Genomic DNA, 26,251 nt, shown 5'->3' with positions numbered 1-26,251 from the left:
TGTCATCTTTGTATTAGTTTATAGATCACACTATTAGTGAGTTGGCTGTTACTTTCTAACTACTCAGTTGAATTTCTTGTAAAACTGTTCAAGCTTCTGCGATGTAGAGTTCCAGAAATGCCCTCCTCCCCTGCCTTTAGCAGTATTGCAATCATTCCATAACTCAAAGAGCAGTGCTCAGTTAATAGTAATCCTTATAGTGATGAAGAAGGTGTGCTGTTCTGTGAGTATCCGCACTTTCTAAATATCTTAAGGACCAATCAGATTGTTTGATTGGAGCTACTTGTACATAAATGGTTTTTAAAGCGTTTTATTTTCTGTCACCGTTTCCTTTACAACAGTATCAAAAACACACTTTCTGTATAAAAATGGAAGCTGCAAGCTAACACAAATAAATAAAATCAGCTCACACATAGTGACACATAACCATAAACCATATAAATACATAAACAAGCAAATCACATCACTATTTACATGAGTGAAACACGCATATCAACATCAGTGATGCTTCCTGTGTTCATGACGTCAGCAGCTATTTTTAGGAAGAATGATGCGACAGTGAAACACTTCAATTTTTTCACTAATTTACCACAATGTCATTTAAAAACCCACACCAAAACAAAGAACACATATTAAAACACAACATACCGTGTTCCTGTTCCAGTCCAGCGCTTATTTCAGCAAGAGACACTTTGACACTTCAGTACAAACATTTCAGTGTTTCCCTCCATTTTCTTCAAATGTTTTTGCCATAAACAGGTCTGTTTCTGCCCAGACGGCTTCAAATTAAAGGTCCCGCAGGATCATCAGGAATGGAGATTTTCAAATTAGGACTGTACAGGAAATTAATTCAACTTTAGTGTTTTACTAATTTTTATCTTTATTTTTTATTTATGAAAATTATTTTACCTTTCCATTAATCCTCAAATTGCACAAATTAAAAAAACAAGCAAAAACCTTACATTTATTGCAAAAAATGTCTTTACGCTGGCATGAGGTGGTATTTCAGATGATTCATATTATTTATGATCAAATCTGTAATGGAAATCTGCCTATTTACACTAACAGACATTGTCAAAGATTGATAGAAAATAATCAGTTAAGTGAAGAACACGTTTATTGCTTATTCTGTTTTAAACAATAACAACAGAAACCACAAAACATAGTTCATATACAAGAATACAGGAGTATAAATATAGAATATCTGTGCTACAGGGAAGTATTGGAGCATTTCTCAAAAACACAACAGACACACGCAAGAAATCATCTGCTCAATCAGCACCACCTCAGATGGTGAGCCACACACAAACATGTGCGCACACACACACACACACACACACACACACACACACACACACACACACATCCATCCACTCACTCACTCATTATTCACAGATCCAAAAGGAAGAACATTTGGGTTCAGTCTCTTCTTCAGTTTAGTGCTCAGAGTTCCTGTTTGCACTCCACATTCCTGCTTGACAACTATTCCTCCATAGCGGTCTCCACATCCTTCATTTCAACATTTAGGAGCTACAGGAGGAGCTCAACCATCAGGGCAGAACAACACGTGATCCATCACCTGACAGCTTGCTTTTTCCTATTTTGATCCTTGTGAAGATTCAGATCCAAAAAAAAAGAGGCTCCATGCTGATATTAAAACAAAACATCTCATGGTGCCAACTGTAGTATGTTTACATCAATAAATGTTAACCACATGAACTGTGACACATCACTATGAAGCTATTATTGAGATGACTGACAGCCTCTACAGTCTGCCAAAGGAAAGAAAATCTGCCACACTGTGGCACAACACAAATTTCTTTGTGGCACAAAACAGCCATGTTCCTTTTTTTTGGCAAAAACAGAGCGAGAAAAATTAGTTCAATGGCAACAAGTGGCATCCTCTTTGCAACAGGAAGCAAGGTGGTTTATGGGAAATAACACTAGTACACTAAAATCAGACAAGTTGATTTTAACTTTAAAAACAATCTAGGATACCAACTGCCAAAAAAATGTAAGTAAATATAACTGTTAGTCTTAATTAATGTTTACTTTAAATCTAAATGTTTAACTAAAATTTCATTTACTTAATACTGTGAAGTTGCAACTTAAAAATTACAAGTTTAATTAAACAAATCTTTTGAAGTTTTAGAAACTTCAGTAAACCATGTTTATTGTGCTCTATATCTGTATTCTGCTGGTTTTAAACTAGTCAATCTTATTTGTATTTCATCTTAAACATGTTAAAAAAACAGAACTCACAGATCTCCAAACCTCTTTTTCATGATAAAGTTAAATGAAACTAACTTGGTTTACTGAAGTTGTGAACACTTATTTTAAAAAACAAAAATGTTAATATCATTTGTCATTTTTAAGTTGAGAAAACTTTACAAACTTAAGTAAATGTAACTAAATGTCAAATAAACTTAACAATAAGACATGAAGTAAACATAAATTAAGATTAATTAATTTATGAATTATTACTTTTTTTATGTTTTTTTATGTTTTATTTTATTATTTATTATTATTATTATCCTTATTATTATTATCATTTACTTTTTCAATGCAATCAATTTCCAAAATTATTTTAAGTAGGATCAACTTGGCAGATTTGACAGTGTGCTAGTTATACACATAGAGGCTTATCCTCTTGTGCCTGCTCTCAGTTGTTTACAACATATGTTCACAATTTATTTCACAACAATGCACTTATGTTCAAACACTGTAGCACCTTTAACATGACACCATCAGACAATATGGACACGTAATGTCAGGATGGTTGGCGTGTGCAGCTTGAATCCTGCCTGTTCCACGTGCTCTGCTACAGAGTCCGGACGCTTGGCGCTGGGCACAGTGAGTGTTTTTAGTGTGACAGGCATTCATTAGACACCATTGAGTAAGAGAATGGGAGAGGCAGAGCGAGGAGAGGACATGTCGGGGTTAATGTACAGGCCATCCTGTTCATCCTCAGAGTCCCCGTCTTGTTTTTGTGCTACAGTCAAGGTTAGCTTGTTCAAACCGGCTTCTAGCGTCGCTTCTGCTCCCTCTGCTCTGTCACCTGCAACACACACAGACACACAGACACACAGACACACACACACACACACACACACAAAGAGCATAGAATTGTGACTAAATCTACATGTTCAAGTCAACTGACGAAACAGAACTTCATGGAAAACCAAACACTTTCCTCATCTCATCCACCTCTCGCATGAAGGATATGATGCTGTTTGTTTGGCAAACTGTTATACAATAAAAAACTAATATGTATCAATATTACTCTGGTGAACGATGGTAAACTGTTGTCCCAAATGGGTCTGCTCAGATTCCACGTTAGTGCAGACAAACTACTCGTTATTTTTAGCTTCTGTCTTTACTTTTCCATCTTCCCAATGGACAATTAATGATTTTAAAAAAAGTTTCAGTGATTTTCTCCTAAAAATGGTCAAAGTTAAAACTGTTTTGGGATTTGAAAATGTCTGAAATAACATATAAGACAGACCTAGGCTAAAACCTGTGAGCTCAACTTTAAATTATACTGCCTTTAGCAAATATACTGTGTACCACATCCTGCAATTTATCACTCAAGTCTAACATCTTCTTATTATAACTTCAACAGCTCTCCCCAATAAAAGTTTACACTGTATCACCTTCTACGTCTGATATCATTCGCAATAAAGACTCACAAACTCACATATGATGATTAAAGAGGAGCAACACTGACTGACATGGTAGATGTAAAAAGGCTTGAACTGAAACTGGGTTTTTATTTTAGAAATAGAAACTGCTTTTCTTTCTTGGCCAAAAAAAGCGACTGTTCTCCGATACATTGGACTGTGCCTGATGTTGGGGATGACCTCGCTGTTATCTCTGACTCCAGCCTCAGCTTCTGCCAGCGCACTGATTCTGTTGTGGAATGACGGAGGAGATCAGGAACACTGACATGTTGTCTTCTTTTAAGTCGCTTTAAAAAAACGTATTATTCAGACTTGCCTTTTATTGACTTGACTTTTGTTTTACTGTCATCTGTTGCATTTATCAGAATATTTTCTTAACTATACTGACACTTATTTTAATCATAATTAAACATAATCATTATTATTCTACAGAATTATTATTACTATTACTTTTAGTTTTTTTGTGCATGCTAATTTTCAGGTAATTTTCTTGTACTTTTTACTAATTTGCAAATTTGTGGGCTGTCTCTTCTTTAGTTGCTTATTTCCTTCTTCCCATGTTTTAAAAAAGGAAAAAAGACAGTTTCCTCAGGTCTCAGAGGGTGAAAGTACATCAACACCATGTTTTTTTCTTCCTAAATCTAACCCCAATTACTTTATGTGAAGGATGGAAAGTAATTTGTGAGGCACTAATTTGTACAATATCACACAAATCATTCTACGAGGACACGTGGACTAGTTACAGTGCTTTCCCAAAAAGAAAAAAGTGCATTTTAAAAACTGAATGTTGAAATGTTACATAAACATTAAACTCCAAAAATATAAAACAGTTCTGACATACAGGATGAAGCGTCACATCAGGAGTCAACACACACACACACACACACACACACTGATGTGATGGACACACACCTCTCTCTTGGTCACAGTCCGGAGAGGAAGCTCCGCTGCACTGGCTGCGAGGGCCCAGGAGAGGCGAGGCGTGCCCAGAACCGCACGCCGAGTCCGTGTCACGAGAGCCACAGGGGCTCACTGACTCCAAGCCCGAGGGACAGGAGGAGGACAGGACGGAGGAGGAGGGGGGGGAGGAGGAGAGGTAGGAGCAGGTGGTGTGGAGCAAGGAGGAGGGGTAAGAGCGGGGCATGTCCGGGGGGGAGGAGGCAGAGGTGGAAGGATGAGAGGAGGATGAGGAGGGTGAGGAGGTGGAGTGTGTGTCGGCCTCCTCCTCTGAGCTGCTACTGTGACTGCCCTCCTCGTCAATTGATACGGACACCACTGAAACACACACACACACACACACACACACACACACACACACACACACACACACACACACACATTAAACACGCAGACACACACATGCACCAACAAAACAAAAATGGATGGATGACAATGTGGATCTTTTCTGAGCTTCAGTTAGACTCACTTGACAGCCCGTCGGACTCCATCTTGAAGTTGGCAATGTCCTCGTTGCCTGCGTCTCCCTCCGCACCGACACCCTGCTCCCTGGTTCCCATGGCGATGGAGCGTCTTTGGGCATGGATCTCCTCAGAGATGCTCTCTAGGTTGCGTAGTGCTGCGCGGTAGTCGGCCTTCGCAACCACAAGTTTGGCCTGACGTTCATCCACATGACGCTTAAGTTGCTGTTTGAAATCAAACACAAGTACTTAGTTAACACACGTTCTTGTAAAAACTTTATGAATCAAAAACATTTTGACACGTGAGAAAAGGGTTTCTGAGGCTGAGTGGGCATGACATTAACAGACAGGGGGAGTGCTTTCATTACTAAACAAACATGGCTAACAACACACGATTTTTCAAGCACTTTACTGTCGCAGATACATTTCAAATGTCAGAATAAAAACTTTAGGTGATCATTTGATGTGAGGTGGTCATAAAACTCAGTGTGAGCTGTCTTAACCCTTTGAACCCTGAAGCACCTTTCTTGTGCTGCTTTCAGATGCCTTTCACACATCTTTAAACCTTTGAACTCTTTGAAGTGTATAGCATTATTATTAACTGGTACCACAACAGAATGGATTTTTGTATATTTCTGTCCTGTTTCCTTATGTTTTTGTCTGTTTTATGTCTAAGTTGAATAAAAAGATTAAAGTTAACATTTGCTGAATCAGGACATGAAGGAAATAAACTGATTTGTTTTGCACTTGATGATGTAATGAAACGACATAAAATATTTTTTATGGGGCGTTTTTGATTTTATTTGACAGGACAGAATGTAAGCATGAAAGGGGTGAGGACAGTGCCTTTGTACATGGAGCACCCACACTATCCACTGAGCTACTGGGCCCCCCAAGATAACACACTTGAATCTTTGGTTTTAGGTAAAGGTAACAAGTACTTTCAAGTCAAAAGGCTCAAGTCCAAGTGAAGCCACAAGTAATTGGTGTTAAAGTCCAAGTTGAGTTGCAAGTCTTTTTGATTTTGTCATGTTTACGCCTGCACACTTACTCCATGCCACACAAGTTCAGATGTTTTGATCCTGCCTGGATCTTCGTCAGGTCTTGTGTGGCATGGAGTATGTGTGCAGGTGTAACCTTTTTTCCCTCATGAAAGTTGATTGTTGATAGCGTTGCACCTATGTGATGCGTGCGTACCTATATAACTAACCTTTTTTCAACATGTTGTGTCTAAAGCCATCAAAGTTTTACTCAAGTCTGACTCGAGACCAAAACATGTGACGGGGGGGCAGGAGTGAATGTGAGATGTTTCAGTCTGGACCAAGAGAAGCACGGACTGATGGACGTACATTACCGTGGATGAAAAATGTATAAACAACAGTGCTTTAAACTGGTTTGGCTCAGTGTATCTTAACTTTAAATGACTTCACAGCCTGCTGACATACATACCTCCAGCTGCAGATAATACTTGGCTTTCAGTTCAAAATATGGCCTACAGAGGGAGAGAAAGGAGAAAATGTGAGAGAGAGGGAGGGAGAAACTGCTGGAAGAAAAACACTCCTCTGTGAGCACTCACATTCCTTGGCTCTTACAAAGGGAGCACACCCCAACACTGCGCAGCCAACCCCTCAAACATCTGGACTGCATCAGATGACAGAATCCCAGCTTTCTCACACACAAACACACTCACACACACAGCGAGGCCAGAGCAGGGGAAAGAAAAAGGAGAATGAGTGAGAGGAGCAGACCTGGATTTGTTGATGGAGCGCTTGAGTTTCTTCTCTAGCTGCCTCATGTGGCTTATACATGAGTTGTAATTGGCTGCTGTTTTTCGGTGTTCTGCTTCGCTCCGTGTTCTTGCCTGCTCCGCCTCCATCACCTGAAACAATCCACACAGGTTCATGTTATGAAAGCCAGCTTTCCACACATAACACTGGGATTTTTCAACCTGGACCTTCGTTTCCTATGATTTTTTAAAGAAGTGACAAATGGGAACAAAAGATTCTGAAAGTGGTCCAGTACTGCAGGAGAGCGCTGCAGCTGGCAGTCACCAAATAGGCTGCAATGTAACCACTAGGAGCATTTGTGCATCATCAATTTAAGTCCACAAAAGTGTTTGTTTTTGCCGCTGACAGACTCAGATTGTTATCATCAGTGTCTGACAACACTGTGAAAAAGTTCCCAACAAATATACTTTTTTTGTTAAAGAGCAAATTCCTTTATATTTAACTAGAAACAGCCCGAAAACGCTATTGCTGAACCCACCAGACTGTGTTTAAATAAACAGTAATTTTAGTGTTTATCCGGTCTTTAAATGGCTACGTGACACTATAGTCCTATTTCTAGGTCCAAGCCTTGTATTGTTTACAATACCACAGTACTGTGTTTGCTGTTGTTTGAACAGATCTGAGTCCAAAAAAATGATGGAATTGTCATTTTACTAGTTTCCTATCAATGAAAAAGAGAGGAGGAAATGGCTGCAGCTGATAAGGTAAGTTTCAGTTGCCCTATCGCAAGGCCTGCCCTCCAATGCCATGAGCCAATCACATACACACTGAACTCGGACATCCTGCTCGTAGACCTCCATAGAAAAACATCAGAAATTTTGATATTCCTGCGATTTCATTTAAAAGTATACAGTTATAACTTTAACTATATAACTTTGTTGTTGTTCCCATTAGTCAGCCACACAAATATCAGAAAACAGTCCAGGTTGAAAAATACTGAAGTTACCCTTTAAGACGGACAATTCCAGTATAACAGTATCTACTGGTTCCACTTCCTTGATCATTAGTGTCGGTGGCAGTCTGCACATCACACTCCAGCACAACAGACTTGTTAGGATGAAGCCTTTCAGTGTTTTTCAGCTTTCTTGCATCATGTTCGTACCCTCTGTGTGGCATGGTTGAGCATTTCCTGCCAGGCGGAGTCAAACTGGCGGCTGTCCTCCTCCAGCAGCCTCTCCTCGGCCAGGGCTATGGTCTCCTTGGCTGCCCGCAGGATCTCCACCGCCCGCTGGAACTCCTGAGTGGCCTTTTGGGCTTCGATCTGGGCCTAGAGTTCAGATAGAGAGTAATTATTTATAATCACATCAAAAGTAAAAAGCTACAAATGTCCTGCTTAAAAAAGAGCTTTCAAATATCACTGCACTGGAACTCCGGGTGAAATGCAGGACTGAGATTTTACACAATTCTGATGTCATGAAAAGTGACAAGTGTGAAAAGCTGACGGAGAGCACAAATCACAGCATCGTGACATTCATTTGACACTAATAACCAGCAGCCAGTTGGCCCAGCGTTTGTTCTCACATGGTATGAGTGCATCACTTGTCCTTGTGTGTCAGTGTGTAATTCATGACCAGTATTTCCTCTGGAGGAACCACGGTTGATTCCTTATGACAGCCGTGGAGGGAGGAAAAGATCACACACAGACACACATGAACAGAAAGACAAGCGGGCCTTGATACAATAGACAAACAGAAGCTTTGTCACTAAGAAAATCTGACGCGCTTACAGTGGGCTCTTCCTGCCCACAGTCACACTCAATGGCAGGATTCTTCCCATCATGCTGGACATATTTGGACCCACTCTGTCCACCCATACAGGCCTGACTTTAAGGTCAGTGACTGGCTGAATACTAAGAGGTTTCAGTAACTCGCATCAAATTTCCTGGAATAAGATAAGAAGTAATAAAGAACATTTGGTTAGCTGGGTCATTTGTCGTTGGTAAATCAAATAAAGAGCTTTTATTTGAGAAAAGATAGAACAGAATGATAAGCAGGATTTAATGGTGATATTGGGGAGTCCCAGAGGGAAATGCTTATCTGTCTGTGTGTCCATCTGTCTGTCTGTCTGTCTGTCTGTCTGTCTGTATGGTATTAAAGGCATGAAAATAAACCAAAAAGACTACATGCTTTTTATAAGAACTTGCTATTGCTGGTGTGAAGGTATGAAATATAACACATTGCCCAAGCCTACTGTAAATTACAGCACATATATAGTTTTGGGAATGTTGTACCGCTACTTATCAAACCAAAATCAAAAACAGAACAAACCATAGCCTGTTTTACACAGCCTGATCAAGGCAGGATTATTGCACCGTTGTGCTACCTCACCATTTGTATAAAAGGTACAATCGTGGATCCCCCTTCAAACCGCCACAGGAGGTAGAAACAGTGCCAAACAGGGTCTGTATAATAAGAGCAGCACTGTCTGCAATGTCCACACATTGGGAAAACAATGCGACTGGGGAGCTCCTTACCCTCTGAGCAGAGGATAAGATCAGCTGCCATATAACAGAGAGGGTAAATTATTGTTTTTGACATGTTACGTTTTTTATTGTTTATAAAGCACTGCTGGTGCATGTTAATGTCCCATGAGAGGCAGACTCTGTTGGTTCTGTGCAAAAATGTAAAGGAAGCATAAAGACAGGACACAGTGGTGACTTTATAGCGCTACCTCTGTGTAAAAAGGGCTAAAACTACATCCTCATCCACCAACCCATCTCACAGATTTTTAGTTAATAGGAGGAAAAAAAGTTACAGTTCTGCTCCAAACTATGCCATATCATCTTACATCCAAAATTATGCAACAACAGGCTGAACTGATACTTCTCCTGCAGTCCTCTAAAAGCTCTGCAGGGTCAGAGTACACTTTGTTCAGTACAGCATTTTAACAGGACAATCAGTTGTGTGTCACTCTTTGACATTTTATAAAACACTCTGAGTCTGTCTCTGTGCCCCTCGTCCTGTTTTAATCACACCGTCTATCTGTGTTGACCGTGTGCTACAATGGAAGCAAGCTTTTACTGCTCTACTTTGTTTTCTGTTCTTAAGTATTTTGAATGGATTATTGTTTGCCATTGCTGTGGTAGGCAAATATGTAACAAAGCCATTCATTCATGTTAAAATAGACACCATTTCACAGTGTTAAACCAAAATGGTTTGAAATCTGAGTGTATCTTCCCCAAATCAATAAATGGCAAGAAAGAAACCAGCAGCAATGGTGTATACCCATTGCTATCAGTTACATTATGAACTCAACATCAATTTGCTGACAGGTGCTTTTTTTTTAGGAAAGGGGCAAAGTGAGTTATCACTTTTATGAAGTGAGTTATAGACTCACTCTGTGCATGAGACATTTTTGGGGATTGGACAGATTATACTCACTCAATGTGTAATAAGAGGGGCGGCACCAGAATGCATTTAACTGAAGTTATTGTTCTTGGTTCAACCACCTCAGAAACTCTTTTTCAAAAGATATCATTTCTGTAGATGGCATTGCCTTGCACAACTCTCTAGCACAACTGTAAGGAACCTTATATTCGATCAAGATTTATCTTTTGCCTCCCATATAAAACAAACTTCAAGGACTGCTTTCTTTCAATTGCGTAACATTGCAAAAATTAGACATATCCTGTCTCAAAGAGATGCTGAAAAATTAGTGCACGCATTTGTTGCTTTAGCCTGGATTACTGCAACTCCCTATTATCCGGCTGCCCCAACAAGTCTCTGAGGTCTCTCCATCTAGTCCAGAATACGTGTGCATGTGTACAAATGGGAATCAAGAAAAGGGATCATATTTCTCCTGTTTTAGCTTCTTTGCACTGTCTCCCTGAAAAATCCATAATTGAATTTAAAATCCTCCTCCTTACCAAAAAGCCCTTAATGGTCAGGCCCCGTCTTGTCTGTCACAGCTCATAGTTCCTTACCAACCCTCAAGATCACTGCACTCTGAAAATGCAGGGTTACTTGTGGTTCCTAAAGTCTCCAAAAGTTGGATGGGAACCAGAACCTTCAGTTACCACGCTCTTCTTTAATGGAACCATCTTCCTCTTTGATAAAGCTTACAAGCTGGACCAGTCCCTAGATGGGCTGAAATAGGTTTAGTCTGCTGGGGGACTTATTATGATACACTGAGCTCCTCTTTCCTTCCCTTGCTCCCTCCATCTGCAAACACTCATGTCTTTATGCTCATGTCTTTTTTACTGCATTACACTAAATCAACTTCTTCTCCGGAGCATTGGTGCTCCCTTGTTTCGTACATTTCTGGATCTTGGCTGCGCCTGGATTGTGGTGATAGCTGTGCTGGTGCTGTGACCCTGCCTTTGGCCGTGCTCATGCTGTGGCTGCACTGATGTTGTACCTCCAGCTCGCCTGGATCATGATCTTGGTTGTGCTGTTGCTGTGGTCCTGTCTGTGGCTGCGCCTGTGTTGTGGGCCTTGGTTGTGCCGATGCCGTGATCCTGTGTGACGCGACCTTCTACTGCTATTATTATGAGTCATGCCTCCACTAATAATATACACATGGGATTCTTAACAACGCCTATGATATTTGCATGTAACATCACATGCTATCAGAGTGCATTTAGTAATTTTATGTCTATCACCATTGATATATGATATGTTATTATTACCATTATTGCTATGCATCTCTCTCCCTCTCTCTTTCTCTCTCTCTTTTTCCGTCTCTCTCTTTCTCTTTCCTTTATGTCATTATTGTAATTTAATTGTTATTTACAACATCTATTGCATGTCTGTCCGTCCTGGAAGAGGGATCCCTCCTCAGTCGCTCTTCCTAAGGTTTCTACCATTTTTTCCCCCCCGTTGTAGGGTTTTTGGGGGAGTTTTTCCTTGGGTGATGTGAGGGTCTAAGGACAGAGGGGTGTTGCTGTAAAGCCCTCTGAGGCAAACTCTGATTTGTGATAATGGGCTTTATAAATAAAATCAACTTACATAGATAGCAGCATGCACTTATACTTTATTGTATGGTTAATTAGGACTTCATTCATTAATGAAGGAAGGAAGGAAGAAAGGAAGACAGCTGGAACACTAGGCATGTTAACATGGGGTTCTATGTGGACTGACTCGTTTTTGGAGCCAGCCCAAAGTGGACATTCGAAGAACTGCAGTTTTTCTCACTTTTGTCTTGTCTTCATTTTTGAGTCCTCCACGAGAGCGGTGAGCACAAACTAAGACAATAAAGTTGTCGGATGTCAAACCAAAACATTGTACTTAAACTCAAGATGTGTTTATACATGTGTAGAGGTATGTGTGTATGTATGCAATGTGTATAGAATGTATATATACAGTATATATATGTATGTGTTTCTATGTGTGTATATGTACATATGTGTATATTTATATACATGTGTATATGTAATATATTTATGTAAAATAGAGATTAATGATTGAGTTGTGCAGAAGGGGTAGGATTAAATAAGTGTTAACTTCTTCCTGCTCCTTTTCAGGCGTGTCAATGCTTGTAAATGAAATTTATTTTTTGTAACATGTTTTACCACTTTAGTCTGCTTATTTTGTTTTTCAATGTTTCACTTTATTCTGCTTATTTGTTGGAGCTAATTGACTTTTTGTTTGTTTGTATGTTATTATGTTTTCACATGTCTGACATAAATTTTCATTCATTTGTCAGTCATTCATTCACCTGCAGTTCACTGTGTGTTCATCATGATGAGCCACACATTTCACAATAAAAGGTTTGAACATGACAGACTCCCAAAAGGTCAGCGCAGGTCTCTCAGCTGTTCCCTGTGTTTTTCTCACAGCCTCCCCTGCCTCTCTCCTACATTAACCCCTGTGACACCACCCCTGCCTCTGTCAGCTAGGTTCATGATAAAGCCTCCAACAATGACGCAAGCAAGCAGAGATTTGCAGGAAATGCACATGCTGACATCTTTTGTGTCGTGTTGTAGTGATATCGCTGGTCCAGGGTTGGTAAGACCCCCTGGAGATGCTGAAGAGATAGAGGAGGGGAGTGTAAAGATAAAAGTAGTTCTTTGCATGTAATCTGTGAGTTTGACCGGCAAAGATGAATCCCTCCTCTGTGTTCTCCATCATGACCCATTTCCCAGGCTCAGAGAAGAGAGGCGGTGCAGGGAAAACAGAAGGATGGTGATAGATATTTGATGAGGACAAACCATGAGTAAAGAAGAAGTGAAAGTAGTGAGACTTTCATGCTATCCATCATGGGTTTTTGAGATAAAGCGTCATACAAAAGTGCCCGTCGTTCACAGCAGTGGCGTCATTGGGCCTTGGTGTTCGAGGCTTCAGCCCCAAATATTACATAAATAGCACAACAATAATTTCTGGTTTTACAGTTTTTGGCTATAATAAATGGTGCTGATTTTTATTTCGGCCAGCCCAAAGGGTTTGGGAGGCATGTCTTCTTTAAAAATCACCAAAAATATCAACAAAAAAAAGTTTTAAAGAAAAAAAAATAGCCAAAAGTTTTTTAAAAAATCACCTCAACATTTTAAAGGAAAAAAATCCCTTAAATTCACAGCCCTGTTTATTCACAATAACTTTGGGGTAGGAAATGCTGCATTATGACACACAATTATTCCACTTTTTCTAACATCAAGTAAACGCACTGAATGTCCTCAAATCCTAGAAATGGCCCTGCTTCTCAGGACTTCCTGGGCAGAGCCCACCAAACTTCCTTTGGTGTTTGCTCGTGTTGTTGTCAGCAGATAAACTGACCAAACACAGTCAGTCTCTGCCTTTCTTTGCTTTTGCAAAAAAAGACAAACAATTGAACAAATGATGACAAATCATAAGGACCCTGGTGAGTAACATGCATTGAAGGTGGAGGACACTGTTTGCAGTTCTGTATGTGGCACAGAGCCTGCTGAGTGTGGGACTGCATGCTAATTACAGGCATTGTTATCAGTTAATTAACTAGGTGTCACAGTGTGGCTTTGGTCTGAAATAGCATGACACACTGTCACCTTGAACATGCATGACGCCTGTTTCTATCATCCTACTGTGTAAGTGTGTGTGTATATGTGTGTAACTGTACACATGACTCATTTTAAATTGGCATGTCAGACGCTGTCATCCTGTCTGACACCTTTTCTTTGAGGTGTTCACCCCATTTACAGTTTTGTGGAGATGAGTGGGTAAAGAGTTAGATAGAGAGAATGAGAGAGGGGTGCAGCAGACAGACTGCCAGACAGACAGGCTTTGGTGCAAAAGAGAATGCTGGATAAAAAGGACAAAAGATAGGACAGTACAGGCGAATTCCTACCGCCACCCTCCACCCCCCCAGTCTGCTGGAATGTAGGAGGATAAACATGGGGGGTTGGGGGCTGAGACGAGTTTGGGTGGGGTTAGGTAGTGTGTGTGTGCGTGTGAGTGTTTTTATTCTGGCAGGGTCAGTGAGGGTAAGCATTTGAATCCCTTTAAAATAGGTCATGTATTAAATTTTAAATATTCATCCATAAATCATGACCAGACAATACACCAGTTCAATCTAAGGGCTTTGCTCTATTTAACCCCCTGATCACCCCCCCACCCCCACCCCATCACACACACACACAAAGCTATAAGAGCCTTTGGATCCTAAGTCAAAATTCAAAACCTATCAGTAATCCCTGATGCTCACGTGCTACCGTCAGAAGACGATGGTACTGCCAGGTAATTTGTCATATTGCCACAGAGATAAGCAGGGACACACACACACACACACACAGAGAGTCTATTTCAGTTTGACAGCTCAGCCCTGACACACAAATGTCAGCCCTCTGATGAATGACTCATAAGCTCCTTCCTTATTGGCTGAGAGGTGGGGGGGTGCTGGACTCTAAAGTTCTGGTGCCAAGCTATCAGGTCCAAGCCTCAACAGGCTGGAGCAGTTTGACAGTGAAGGACATGACCCATGGGAGAGGGGACTGCATACTTAGCGTTGAGGGAAGTCGCTGTACTTTCCCTCAGCATACATGAAAACACAGAGGCCTCTGAGATGCAGCAAAGGAAGCAACACAGATAATGACAAATATGATGAGCCTGGCAGTTTCAGTGCAGCCAGACCACATCCACATGAATAACATCAATTTTCAGAGTTTATCAAATATTAGCATATGTGTTGGTAGCTTACAATGGGGGGTTCAGCAGTTTTTTTGGTGATATTTTTTGTATTTTTTATTTTTATCTTGTGTGTGTCCCTTTTTATCATTCTGTGTCTCCTCTCTAAATTCGGATATTTTTGCATGTCCGTTAACACAGCTCAGGCAGAACTCTTCATGAGTTTTTTTTTTCCTCAGCAGCAGTTGATCATATCAGATCGAGCGGCTGTGACACTTTTAGACCCAGCACAATGAAGTGTAAGGTTTAATTTACACATTGCCTGGTGTTCTGCTGCTCCGTCTGTGTTCAGTGTGTGCTCTGTGATCCAACAATGTGATGAAATGCACGACTGTATGGTATATATTGTATATTCCAGTAGCGCTCCTAATGAACAATATAAAATGAATACCTAGCAGGAGATGTTACAGTCATGGCGGTCTGCCACAAACAAATGAATGTGTGGGAAACTCAGATTTTTAACGGTGTTTTGAAATAGATTAGAATTTAGAATAGATTTCCATCTATATTAAAATGCCTAAAAATGCATATCACATGGCCGCTCGTGTACATTGGGTGCAAACAGGGAGCAGATTATCTTCTCTGCAGTTGGTTGCTTGGTTACCGAAAATATTTTGGAGATAATGAAAAAGCAAGACCAGAGATTTCTCTGCTTTGACTGATGACGAGGTGGAAGTGTTACTGAAAGTAACACATGTATAAAGTGGTCAAGGTGGCAGAAAACAGAAATAGCTCGTTGCACTAAAAATATGGCGATATAACAGAGTAGTACGAGGAGCATTATCTGTTTTGCTGGAGGAAGCCATTGTGATGGGAAAGGAGTTCCCATACAAAAAGCATGACATCATTAAAGGTATGTAGACATAGCTTTAATGTTCTGACTTGACGAGCTGTGACTAAGACTCAGTCAGGAAGTGAACATGACAGGGTTTCTCACACATTAATTTATTTGTGGCTACCCACCACGATTAAAACATCTGCCACCACATACTGATTTTATATTTTTGGAGCTGGACTGTTCATTTTGAGTTCTTTTGGAAAATATTTTCTGTTTGGTTATTGATTGCAACACACAGGAGCGTAGAGCATAATCCGGGCACAGAGGGAGCAGCAGAACATCTGGCGCAGTGAAAGAGAAACTTAACCATTCACTGAGCTAGGTGTGAATATTTGCATTCACACTCATCTGCTGCTCCTTTAATCCATCAATCTGATCTGATCAACTCTGATCAGATGGACTGATCAATTATCCACCCCACAGCTTAACATGTGCTGAGGGAAAAAAAAACTGTATTAAGTTCTGCCTGCTCTGCTTTCATGGACCCACAAAAAGCATCCAAATTCATAGAGAGGACACAGAATGATAGCGCCACACAGAGATTCTAATTCTGTGGTAAACACTGGAATGTCTGCGCCATCATCATTTTCAAAAGTCTCTGTTTGTGCCCGTCCAGACTGAAACACAACCCCAGAGTTTTCAAACAAAAACTAAGTCATCTGCATTTTCAAAGGTATCCATTTTAGGGCTTCCAAAATGCCAAAGTAACATGGATGCTAGGAATAAACATAGCAATAGTTACAGGTCTTAAAACAAAAACATTTTAGTGTGGATGTAGCCTCAGACAATTCCTCTTCCCCACACTGAGCTGGTGTGTGTGTGACAGCAGCTTAGGATACAGAGGTGTGACTGAGTCCAAAAATAGACACCATGTGACTGTGCTCCCTTTAAGTAGATATTGAGCTATTTAAACTTCTCATCCTCAGTAAGCCTGCCCTCACACTCAGTGTCTGCTGACCTCACTGACTACTGCACCCCTCTGTGAATGTGTGTGTATGTACCCTTGTGTCTGTGTGTGTGTGTGTGTGTGTGTGTGTGTACGTGTGTGTACCTGTCTTGCTACTTTGCGGGCTTCCCAGTATGGTTTGGAATCATCCACAGCTCGTCCGATCCTCTTCACCTGCTCGTCCAGCTTCACTGTTGCTTCTACCAGCACAGCGCGAAACCGCTGACGGCAGTCCTACACACAAACACATTCGTTTTTAAATGTATCAGTCAATCTACAGTCATAATGATGCATTTCAAAGCTGTTGTGAAGGTGAGAACTGAAGTTTTGTATCCTAACTATGACTGTATTTCCTCTTGTGTTTGAGGTTTTAAGCTTTAGCCACATGTTGGCTTGCCTTGAGGCTCGTGCTGTCCTGCTGGCCCTGATCAGTTTGGCCTGGTGCCTCTAAAGTCATCTCTAAACCATAAGCCAAATATGAGCACGTGCACTGATATACAAAGAAACTGTATCTCAGTTTTGGTTTTGCTCCTCAGTGTTGTTGTGCAAAACGTATACTCCTTTTCTACCAAAATTAATCCATGCACACTGTGTTTTTTTAAACATCGGAAGACCCACTAAAAATAGGCTATAAACTCCTTTCCCTTTGCCAGTATAGCAGAGATGTGTACATTGGTCTGCAGCAGATGAGTTTTCCTTTCTCTGTGTGTGTGTCGCTTTTTTAGTGTGTCACATTCCACGTCATGAACAAACAGGTTAATAAACAATAAAAAGCAGCATGGAGACCAGTGAAAATGTTAGAGTGGTTACCTCTCCTTACCTATTCAGTCTCTATTTCAAACTCGGTGCAGACTAATTTGGAGCAATGTTCGAGCACTGCTTGGGCGAAGATGGATGGTATTTTGTGGCGACCCTATCATTGCATCTTTTCGGTATTGTAGCTAAAATTAGCACGTTCACCTGGGTGTTGTGTTCCCATTGATGCCAGTCAGAGCCGACAAATACCTGTGACTACTGTGGAGTCATTTGATCCAGGTCTGAATGCTGATTGTTACCTTTCCCATCATAGTAAAAAGCCAGATTTTTGATGGCGTTAGTGTTTTTTTTTTGTAGAGTAGGAAAGGGGCTTTCTATATATTCAGTGCGTTTACATGCACAGTTAAGTTGAGCCACTGTTATAGCTCAATCAGACCATTTAACTGGACTCCTGACCTTGTCCCAGTATACAAGCAGTGGGGGAGAATCCATTTACTGATGAAAGTATGTCCAACTTTGCTGCTTTAGGAGGCGATATGCCCCTTTCACCTAGTTGCTATTGGGCCTTCTTCCATTAATCTGTTAGGTCACATACCAAAGAAGTTAGCAAGCGGCAAATGGGCTGCATGTCCAACCGTCAAAACATGGATGCAGTTCGGCACTGTACATTTTCTACATACTGTATGCATTACTTGTTACTTGTTTTGTTTACTTCCCCTCTTCTTCTTTTGTTTCTTTTGGCTTTCTTCTATGAATTTATACTGTTCAACTTCCAGGTCAAAGCCTGGAGCTTGTGCAGAATGCCGAGGCCAGTTCAGGTCCAGTTGGTGCTTTTACATGAAAGAGTAAAGTGACCCCTGACTGCATTATCTATGTGTGTTTGTCCGACTTCAAGAAATTCTACTAAGTGAGATTTCAGTCTGACTACCATTTTTACATGTATTTTAAAATTACAGTTTTAGGTAAATCAGTGTAAATCAGTACGTTTACATTCATCATGTAAATGTACTGAGTCTTTCTTGATGAAATCAGTTTAAATTTGTTTGTGAGCACTGATATTGTGCACTTTGCAACATCATCTGTGTGTGTGTGTGTGTGTGTGTGTGTGTGTGTGTGTGTGTGTGTGTGCATATTTGTTTGCAGAAAGCCCAAAGTGGCTCAGTGACACGAGACATGCTCTTCAGAAATGAGGTCTGTCGTCACCTAATCTATATGGCAGGGTTACTGAGTGTGTGTGCGTGTGTGTGTGTGTGTGTGTGTGTGTGTATGTGCATGTGTGTGTGTACAGCTGTCTGTGTGTTGTAATTTACAGAGTTTGAAAGGCAGCAGCACCTGCATCCTGTTCATAAAAAAAAAAAAAAAAAACCGAGGGAAGAATACAAGCGAGGGTAAAAGAGAGAAAAGGGAGAGGGCCCTACAGGAAGCACACTTCCTGTGACATCATTATGTTGCTGACTTCCTGTTCCTGCTATGAGGCTGTGACGCAGCATGCAGACTGGTTAGTATATTCTGTAATGATGGCAAAGACTGATGGCCTCACTGCCCCTTCATCTCTAACACACAGTGTTGTCTGTGTGCCATTGTGTTGGCAGCGTAGAGAGCCTTATATCTGAACTTGGCTTTAACCTCGCTGCCTCAGCTTTTCCTGAATCCTCTGAATCTACTGTACATGGTTATAATCAACTCCAGACTCTGCAGGGAAACAGCCTGCAGCCTGCAAGCGACACTTTACGCATTTTTCACTTTCCTACTTTCATTCTGCCTCACTATGAGTCGCCTTCTTTACGGGTCCAAGCAGCAACCCGCTGGAGCCCTATTGTTTTTGTTCTAAATGTTCTTCTTTCTTCATCTTATTGTTCTCAGCTAAAAATGTTCCTGCAGTAAAAACCACCAGACAAATCCTCACCAAATTGGCAAGCGAATTCCACCCACTACTTAGGCAAATAAAAAAAGACACTCAAGTATCTCAAGGTGGTGCTGTTATGATCAGTTTGGCATTTCAGCAAATATATCAAAAACAGCTTGGCTAAGAGTCAAAATTATTTCACCATATTAATGTCTCAATTCATCTGCACCTTTGCTTCAATGGTCCTCTGCTTTAGAAATGTCAAATTTGGGGACTTTCTTTTAACTTTCTGAAAATCACACTTTTGCAAGCTAGTCCCAGACTGTTGGGCCAATCATCCCAAAACTTTGGCAAGATCATCTACAGATCACTGATCTAAAGTTTTATATATATATATATATATATATATATATATATATATATATATATATATATATATATATATATATATATATATATATATATGTATGTATATATAAAAATTGTAAATCCATTTTCAAGTAATGATTTTTCAAACATTTGTTTTCAAGTTCAATTTTACATAAATACTCAGAAATCAAAAATGGCATAGACAATTGTAACAAAGTTGATGCTGATGTATGAGAGTCATGACTTAGTCCAAGCTTAAAATTTGATGATTGCTTTAGGTGGGCGAGACCTATTACAATAAATCTACATTTCTAGAAATCTCATATTCCAGATTTCAAAACATCATAATGCATCACCAAGACATCTATACAGAGCTGAAATCTTTTCAGCACATCCACTGAACTGTGACTAAAGTTTGCCTCACTGCAGCCTAAGGTCAATCCAGAGGTCCGCCACTCTATATTTCATTTTCTGTTTGCTTCTGTCTGTGTTTTTACCTCAAAATATCCAAAAGTTGTTTCAAATGAAAGAAAGTTTAATGATCTGAGAGGATTTAGTGTGTAGAAACAGTCAGTGAGGACTAATACAAAATATTATATTACAGTCAGAGGTGTTAATTTATGCAACAGCTGAAGTATAGAGTTGAAAACACACAGAACATTTAATGAATTTAAACATGTTTTTAAAAACATATATATTGACAAGGCTGTCTGTCTATATGTGTCGGCCCTGCGATAGTCTGGCCTGTCCAGAGTGTACCCCGCCTTCTGCCCAATGACAGCTGGGATTGGCTCTCCTGCTGTATTGTTTTCTGTATTCATGTGTTGTTTTGTGATGTTTGTGTACTTGTTTATTGAGACTAATCTGTTCTTGTTTTTTCAGTGTGCAAATATACATGTATATAAAACTGAATAAAGGTGGTAGGATTTGATGAGTATTAAATTCGTCCTACTCCTTTTCCCTTTACGGACATGAAATACTTTGTTTACGTTTGTTTACAGAATATGTTAAATGGGCATTCTGGTGTTTTTCTTGCTTAATTTTATTTTGTTCTCCTATTTTATTTGGCATGTTTGAAATAAAGATCTAACAACATCAGCGACACAACTGTTGCTTCAAAAAATTGCATAAACAGTGGAAAAAAATATATCTCAAATGACAGCACCTGGCTATAAATGACCAGGATATAAAATAATGATCCAGCATGAATACTTGAGTAAAGCCACCGTGGTTCTGAGGTGTGTCTACAGATCCCGTTTCCGTCCTGTGCCTGCCTGTCTGTCTGTTGTAACATTTATTCCAGCTCTGATTTGTGGCACTGGGACATGACTGAAGGTCTAATGAGAAACACGAGGGGCCTACTTTAAGGAAAACTGTAGCCTTCCTCTGGAATGTTTCTGCTTTTGCTGAACAGTAACCCATCTAGTAAATGTTTAGATCCGAGCGAGCGCTGCACAAACACCCAAAAGAAAACAACCAACCAGCCATTTTTCTGCTGCTCCTCGCTTCACTTTACAGCGTTTTTCCTCTTTAAGTGTTTGGTATGTTTTTACAGGAAACGAGGAGAGCGCTTGGGATTTAAATCGCTCCAAATGTGCCATTCAGATATTATACTTAACATTCAGATCACAGTTATTGTGGCACTGAGGGTTCATACAGTGCAGTGTTATTAAGGAGGACCAGCCGCCGCTTCAGTTTTTCCACATTTCTCCTCAGAAGCAGCTCCCGCATTTAGAACATTTCCATCTTTGCAAAACATTTGGTCTGGATGGTTTCTGTGCAATGACCTTGTTGCTAGGCAAATACCTTAAACAGTCTAAACTAGATCAGTTATCCCACAGCACAGACAGGAGCTTTCACTGCTTTACAGCAGAGTCAGATTTGGAAAGTGAGACTTAAAGTGTGCTTTTGCAGCTCGGCCGTGTGATTCCCCCGCAGGGAGAGCCACTGATGACAATGACAGCAGTGTTGGTGTCTGCTCTTACCTCCAGCTCACTCTCCCAGCGGTTAATGTCATCTGTGGACTGGTTTAACTTCTCCAGCTCCCCCTGTTTACACACAACATGGCATGCAGGGCGAGAGAGAGAGAGAGGAGTTATGGTTCATACACATTGGGAGTGTAAAGACTAAACTGTGACCTCTGTTTACCTAAATACTGAGCATGCAGCCCTCACTCTGTGTGTGTGTGTGTGTGTGTGTGTGTGTGTGTGTGTGTGTGTGTGTGTGCGCTGAGTGCTAAACACTTTTTATTTATTAAAGATGACACTTTTTTACATAACTATAAATTATTTCAATTGTAACTGTAAAGGCTGCAATAAAGTATTGACACAGGGATACTCAACTTGCTTTGCTTCGGGGGCCAACTCTGTAAAATGACAGATGACCAGGGGCCAGTCGCTGCAGCCCCGCTCATGTCCCGAGGATTTTAGGACGTTTCACAGATTTCAGGACATTTCTGTGATTTTAAGGTGTTTTAAGGACTTAAAGACATTCCCCAGTATCTTGGATTTAAAAATGTTTGTAAGATTTTAGGATGTTACAAGGATTTTAAGGCATATCTAGGATTTTAGGACTTTTCTAGGATTTCAGGGCAATTCTTGAATTTTAAGACATTTCCAGGACTTCAGGATGTTTCCAGGTTTTTAGGACATTTCTAGGACTTTAGGTCGTTTCTATGATTTCAGGACATCACAGGATTTGAGGGTCTTTTAGGGCCTCTGTCAGGGGATGTGGGGGATCCTCCACTGGAACTTTTTTTGATAAACAAGCTCTATTTTGATGCTGTTTCATGCACTCTGGCACCTTATGTATACTAAAAGTACAAAAACAATTCCCAGTGTGAATCACTTTATTTGTATTGTTAATTGGAAAATTTGGCCCGCGGGCCATAAGTTGAGTAACACTGTGTTAATAGTATAATAAAATAATAATGTAATGATTTTAAAATTTTGTTGGCTTTTACTGGCTATATTCCACTAAACTATATTCCATACAACCCAGCAGTGAGCTCCTTTCTACTGGGGTCCCCTTTATCCTCCCAGTGTCACTCTGGTCGCCACATCTGGATCTCATTCTAGGAGGCTCACCTGGATTCTCGGATCCACTTCTTCCTCCTCCTCAGCACACTGAGAGTCCTCCTCACACTCAGTCCCGTTTCTTAAAGGATCCATTTTCTGGAGATTTTTGGTGAGAGAAAATATGGGTCTTCAGTGTAAAGACAGCGCGACCCCGGAATGCTGGACAGCAGAGGGTCCAGCAGAGATCCACTAAGCCTCACCCAGAGACCAGGACATGCCCTGCGAGCAGAGGACTCCGCTATCTGACCGCCGGAAGATCCGATTGAGGAGGATTCCAATCTCGGGGATCGGCAGCAGACCCGCTGTGGAAACCAGCATATGACAGATTCCGGTTTGAGCTTTTCAAAATAAAAGCCTGTGTTGCAGCAGAATTTTGTTAAAATGTCTGACCGCTATCACATGATAATGCATCCAAATGTTCATACGAGGTGAAATAACTTAATCAAATAACAAATACTTGTCTCTTCAAAAAGGGCACAGCCCTGTGCACTTGAGTGTTACTGAGAGTTAGGAACTGTAATTTACTCTTCAGCGTATGGCGATGGCTGGGATTTGACTTCAGCTGTATTATATCCTGAGCTACATTTTTTTCCTGAAGTTTTTCCTGAGGAGAAAATGCATGATCCTCCCTGCACCATGAATAACAACCTGTTCTCATTACGAACTAGTCATGCACCAAAAGACTCATTTGAATAGCCTAATGGTCTATAAATGAAGTGTACTTAATTCAGCCTAAATGACACGTTTTTGTCCGAACCTAGTCTACCTAATGTCCTACAAGTTTCATATTATTTTGTCGGGACACTCTTGTTTCCGGTCTTAAAGCAGGTGTTTGCTGTGAACTTGACGCAGCTGCATTCTGGGACAGTGAGCGGGTGTGAGTCGCCCTCTGCTGGGGAGGTCAGCTGACAGCAGGCGCGTTCCTGTAACACTGGCAACTGTGTGACTCCTAAACACTCTTTACTGGGAAAATCTTCTGTTTGGTATCAACAATAACAATAATTAAAATAATCACTAATTTTATTATTTGATGATATTTTCAGCAGAGATAAAACCAAATTTGAAATTCAAAACCTCTTTTTCTTACAGGTATTTGAAAGTGAAACTAAAGGGCATGTTTGGGGGGCATGTCAATTTTTTAAGCAGTGGGGAGGAACTCATGGTTGTTATTTTGGCTTGGGGGGGGGGCATACAATGTCTGTCTGAAATGTCTGTATTTGGTATTTATTTGACCATTGATTTTTAAAGATTTTAAAGAAAACATGTCTTCCAAATCTGCAGGTTCATGTTTTCTTTTAAAAATGTCAAAATTACACAGTTTATCATAGCCAGACACTGTAAAAACATAAATTATGGTTGAGATTTCAGATCATAACCAAATCTGAGCAACTAAAGTCTATGTCATCAAAATCCCTTTACTTTATAAATTAAAAATTTGGCCAAAAAAATAAACTCTTTAGACATCATCCACGTTAAGAGTGAAAAAATGATCCTTTTTTCAACTCCAGTATATGTTCAAGTTTTTACCTTCAAACATCAAAGTATCAATTTTTAAAATCTAACAACTCATTTGTTTTTGTTTTTTTTAATTTATTTTTTATTGACATTCAGAATCAGATATACAGAGTCAGACGTTCAGAAACCGACATTTACATCTGGGACATCATTTGGGCGTATATCTAGTTTCCGTTGTCTGCCTCAAATGTCCGGAAAAAAGGAAAAAAGGAAGAAAAAAAAAATTGTATATGTATATATATATATATATATATATATATATATATGTATATATATATATATATATATACATACAACATATATACTTACATACACACCCATACATACATACATACATACATACATACATACATACACATATGTATATCTTTCTTTTCCTTAAACATTAACACTAACATGAACATGGGGTGTTTTCTGTTGAAATATTACAGTTAAATAAATAATTAATCCAGTGCGTCTTTATATGGTCAAAAAATGAAAATAAAATAAATATAGAAAAAAGAACCTTAAATAAAAGAGGGGCGTTTCAGGGAGATATACATTTTCCATTGCTTCCAGATGTCATCGAACTTAGATTGCTGAAGCCTCATTGAGAAAGTGATTCTTTCCATAACGAAAATCTCATAAATGATATCATACCATTCATCTATAGTTGGGGTGTCTGGCTTAAGCCATTTTTTTGTTATTGCTTTTCTAGCAGCTAGACTCAGTATTCCGATTAAATATTTACTCTTCACACTTACATTAGCTGACAGTACAAGTCCAAAAAGAAGTTCATCCCAGTTAAATGAAATGTCAGTTCCAAATATTATTACTAGTTCTGAATAAATCTTACGCCAAAAAGTATTTATTTTTGGACAAGCCCAAAACAAATGATAATGATTAGCCTCCTGGGAATGACACAACCTCCAGCAGCTGGCAGATCCTGCCTGGTAGCTGTGTTGAGCTGGTGTAGTGAAATACCTAATGAGACATTTCCAGCCGAATGATCTCCATGTGTTTGAGCTTGATATCTTCCATTGAAATTCACAATATTTTAACCAAATATCTTCTAGGAGGCAATTGTTAGTTTCCCTGTCCCATTTTTGTTTTATATATATGGTGTTCGTTATTTTTATCTCCTGTAGTCTATAAAGTTTAGAGATGACCTTACGTATGGAATCTGACCTATATGCACTAATGAACAACTCATTTGTGGTGAAGGGAGGGTCATTCATTTTCCCCAAATCACTCAGAGAGGCTCAAGGAAAAATATTTGAAGCTTTGGGAAGGGTTGAAAAAACGATTTAATGCAATATGAGGGACATTTCTTGCTGCATTCCTTTTTCCCATGTTTTTGAAAGAAATCACAACAATTTGCTCAGGTTTTAAGATTTAACTACATGTTACACATTTGGGTGGCTGTGGCTCAGATGTAGAGCGGGCGGTTCTCTAATCAGAAGGTCAGTGGTTCACTCCCCAGCTTCTCTGGGCAACATGTGGAAGCATACTTGGGCAAGATACTGAGCCCCAAATTGCTCCTGATGCTGCGTCATCGGAGTATGCGTGCATGTGAATGGTTACTACCTAATAGGTGGCACCTTGTACGGTAGTCTTGACCACCACTGTGTGAATGGGACATATCTTGTGAAGGTGCTTTGAATAGTCAAAAAGACTAAAAAAGCACTGTACATGTGAAGTCCATTTACCATTTAAAGGCATTTGAAAGCCGCATAAGTGAGGAGAGGTGATGTTGCTCCAGGGCTCAAAGGGTTAAAGTGAGGGGATCTTTGTTTGTCTTTATGTGTTTATTTACATATTTATTTGTCTAAAAAGTGTTTTAAAAAATTAATAATCAAATGATGTTTCAAGTTTTCAGTATTTTAATCCATAGCCAACACTACACTAGAAGGATAAGATTAAATGTGTTTTAATATTTGTGGCTGA

The 26,251-nt window shown here is 39.9% G+C and overlaps 1 protein-coding gene across 1 annotated transcript; it reads right to left on the bottom strand.

Moving 5' to 3' along the window:
• Positions 1-2,670: 2,670 nt before the first annotated feature.
• On the bottom strand, positions 2,671-23,106 carry LOC121957826 (SH3 domain-binding protein 5). Its single transcript, XM_042506613.2, has 9 exons — positions 22,820-23,106; positions 21,719-21,781; positions 16,868-16,996; positions 7,988-8,152; positions 6,847-6,977; positions 6,548-6,590; positions 5,107-5,323; positions 4,593-4,955; positions 2,671-3,058 (listed from the first exon to the last, which is right to left on the bottom strand). The coding sequence occupies exons 1-9, from the start codon at positions 22,901-22,903 to the stop codon at positions 2,883-2,885; spliced, it is 1,371 nt and encodes a 456-aa protein (XP_042362547.2). The 5' UTR covers positions 22,904-23,106; the 3' UTR covers positions 2,671-2,882.
• Positions 23,107-26,251: the final 3,145 nt, after the last annotated feature.

This window comes from Plectropomus leopardus, chromosome 17 (assembly GCF_026936395.1).
Source record: "Plectropomus leopardus strain MGB_pleo_1.0 chromosome 17, ASM2693639v1, whole genome shotgun sequence".
Classification (NCBI taxonomy): domain Eukaryota; kingdom Metazoa; phylum Chordata; class Actinopteri; order Perciformes; family Serranidae; genus Plectropomus; species Plectropomus leopardus.
Note: the sequence above shows the minus strand (reverse complement) of the source record. Positions and strands in the feature narration are given on the sequence as shown.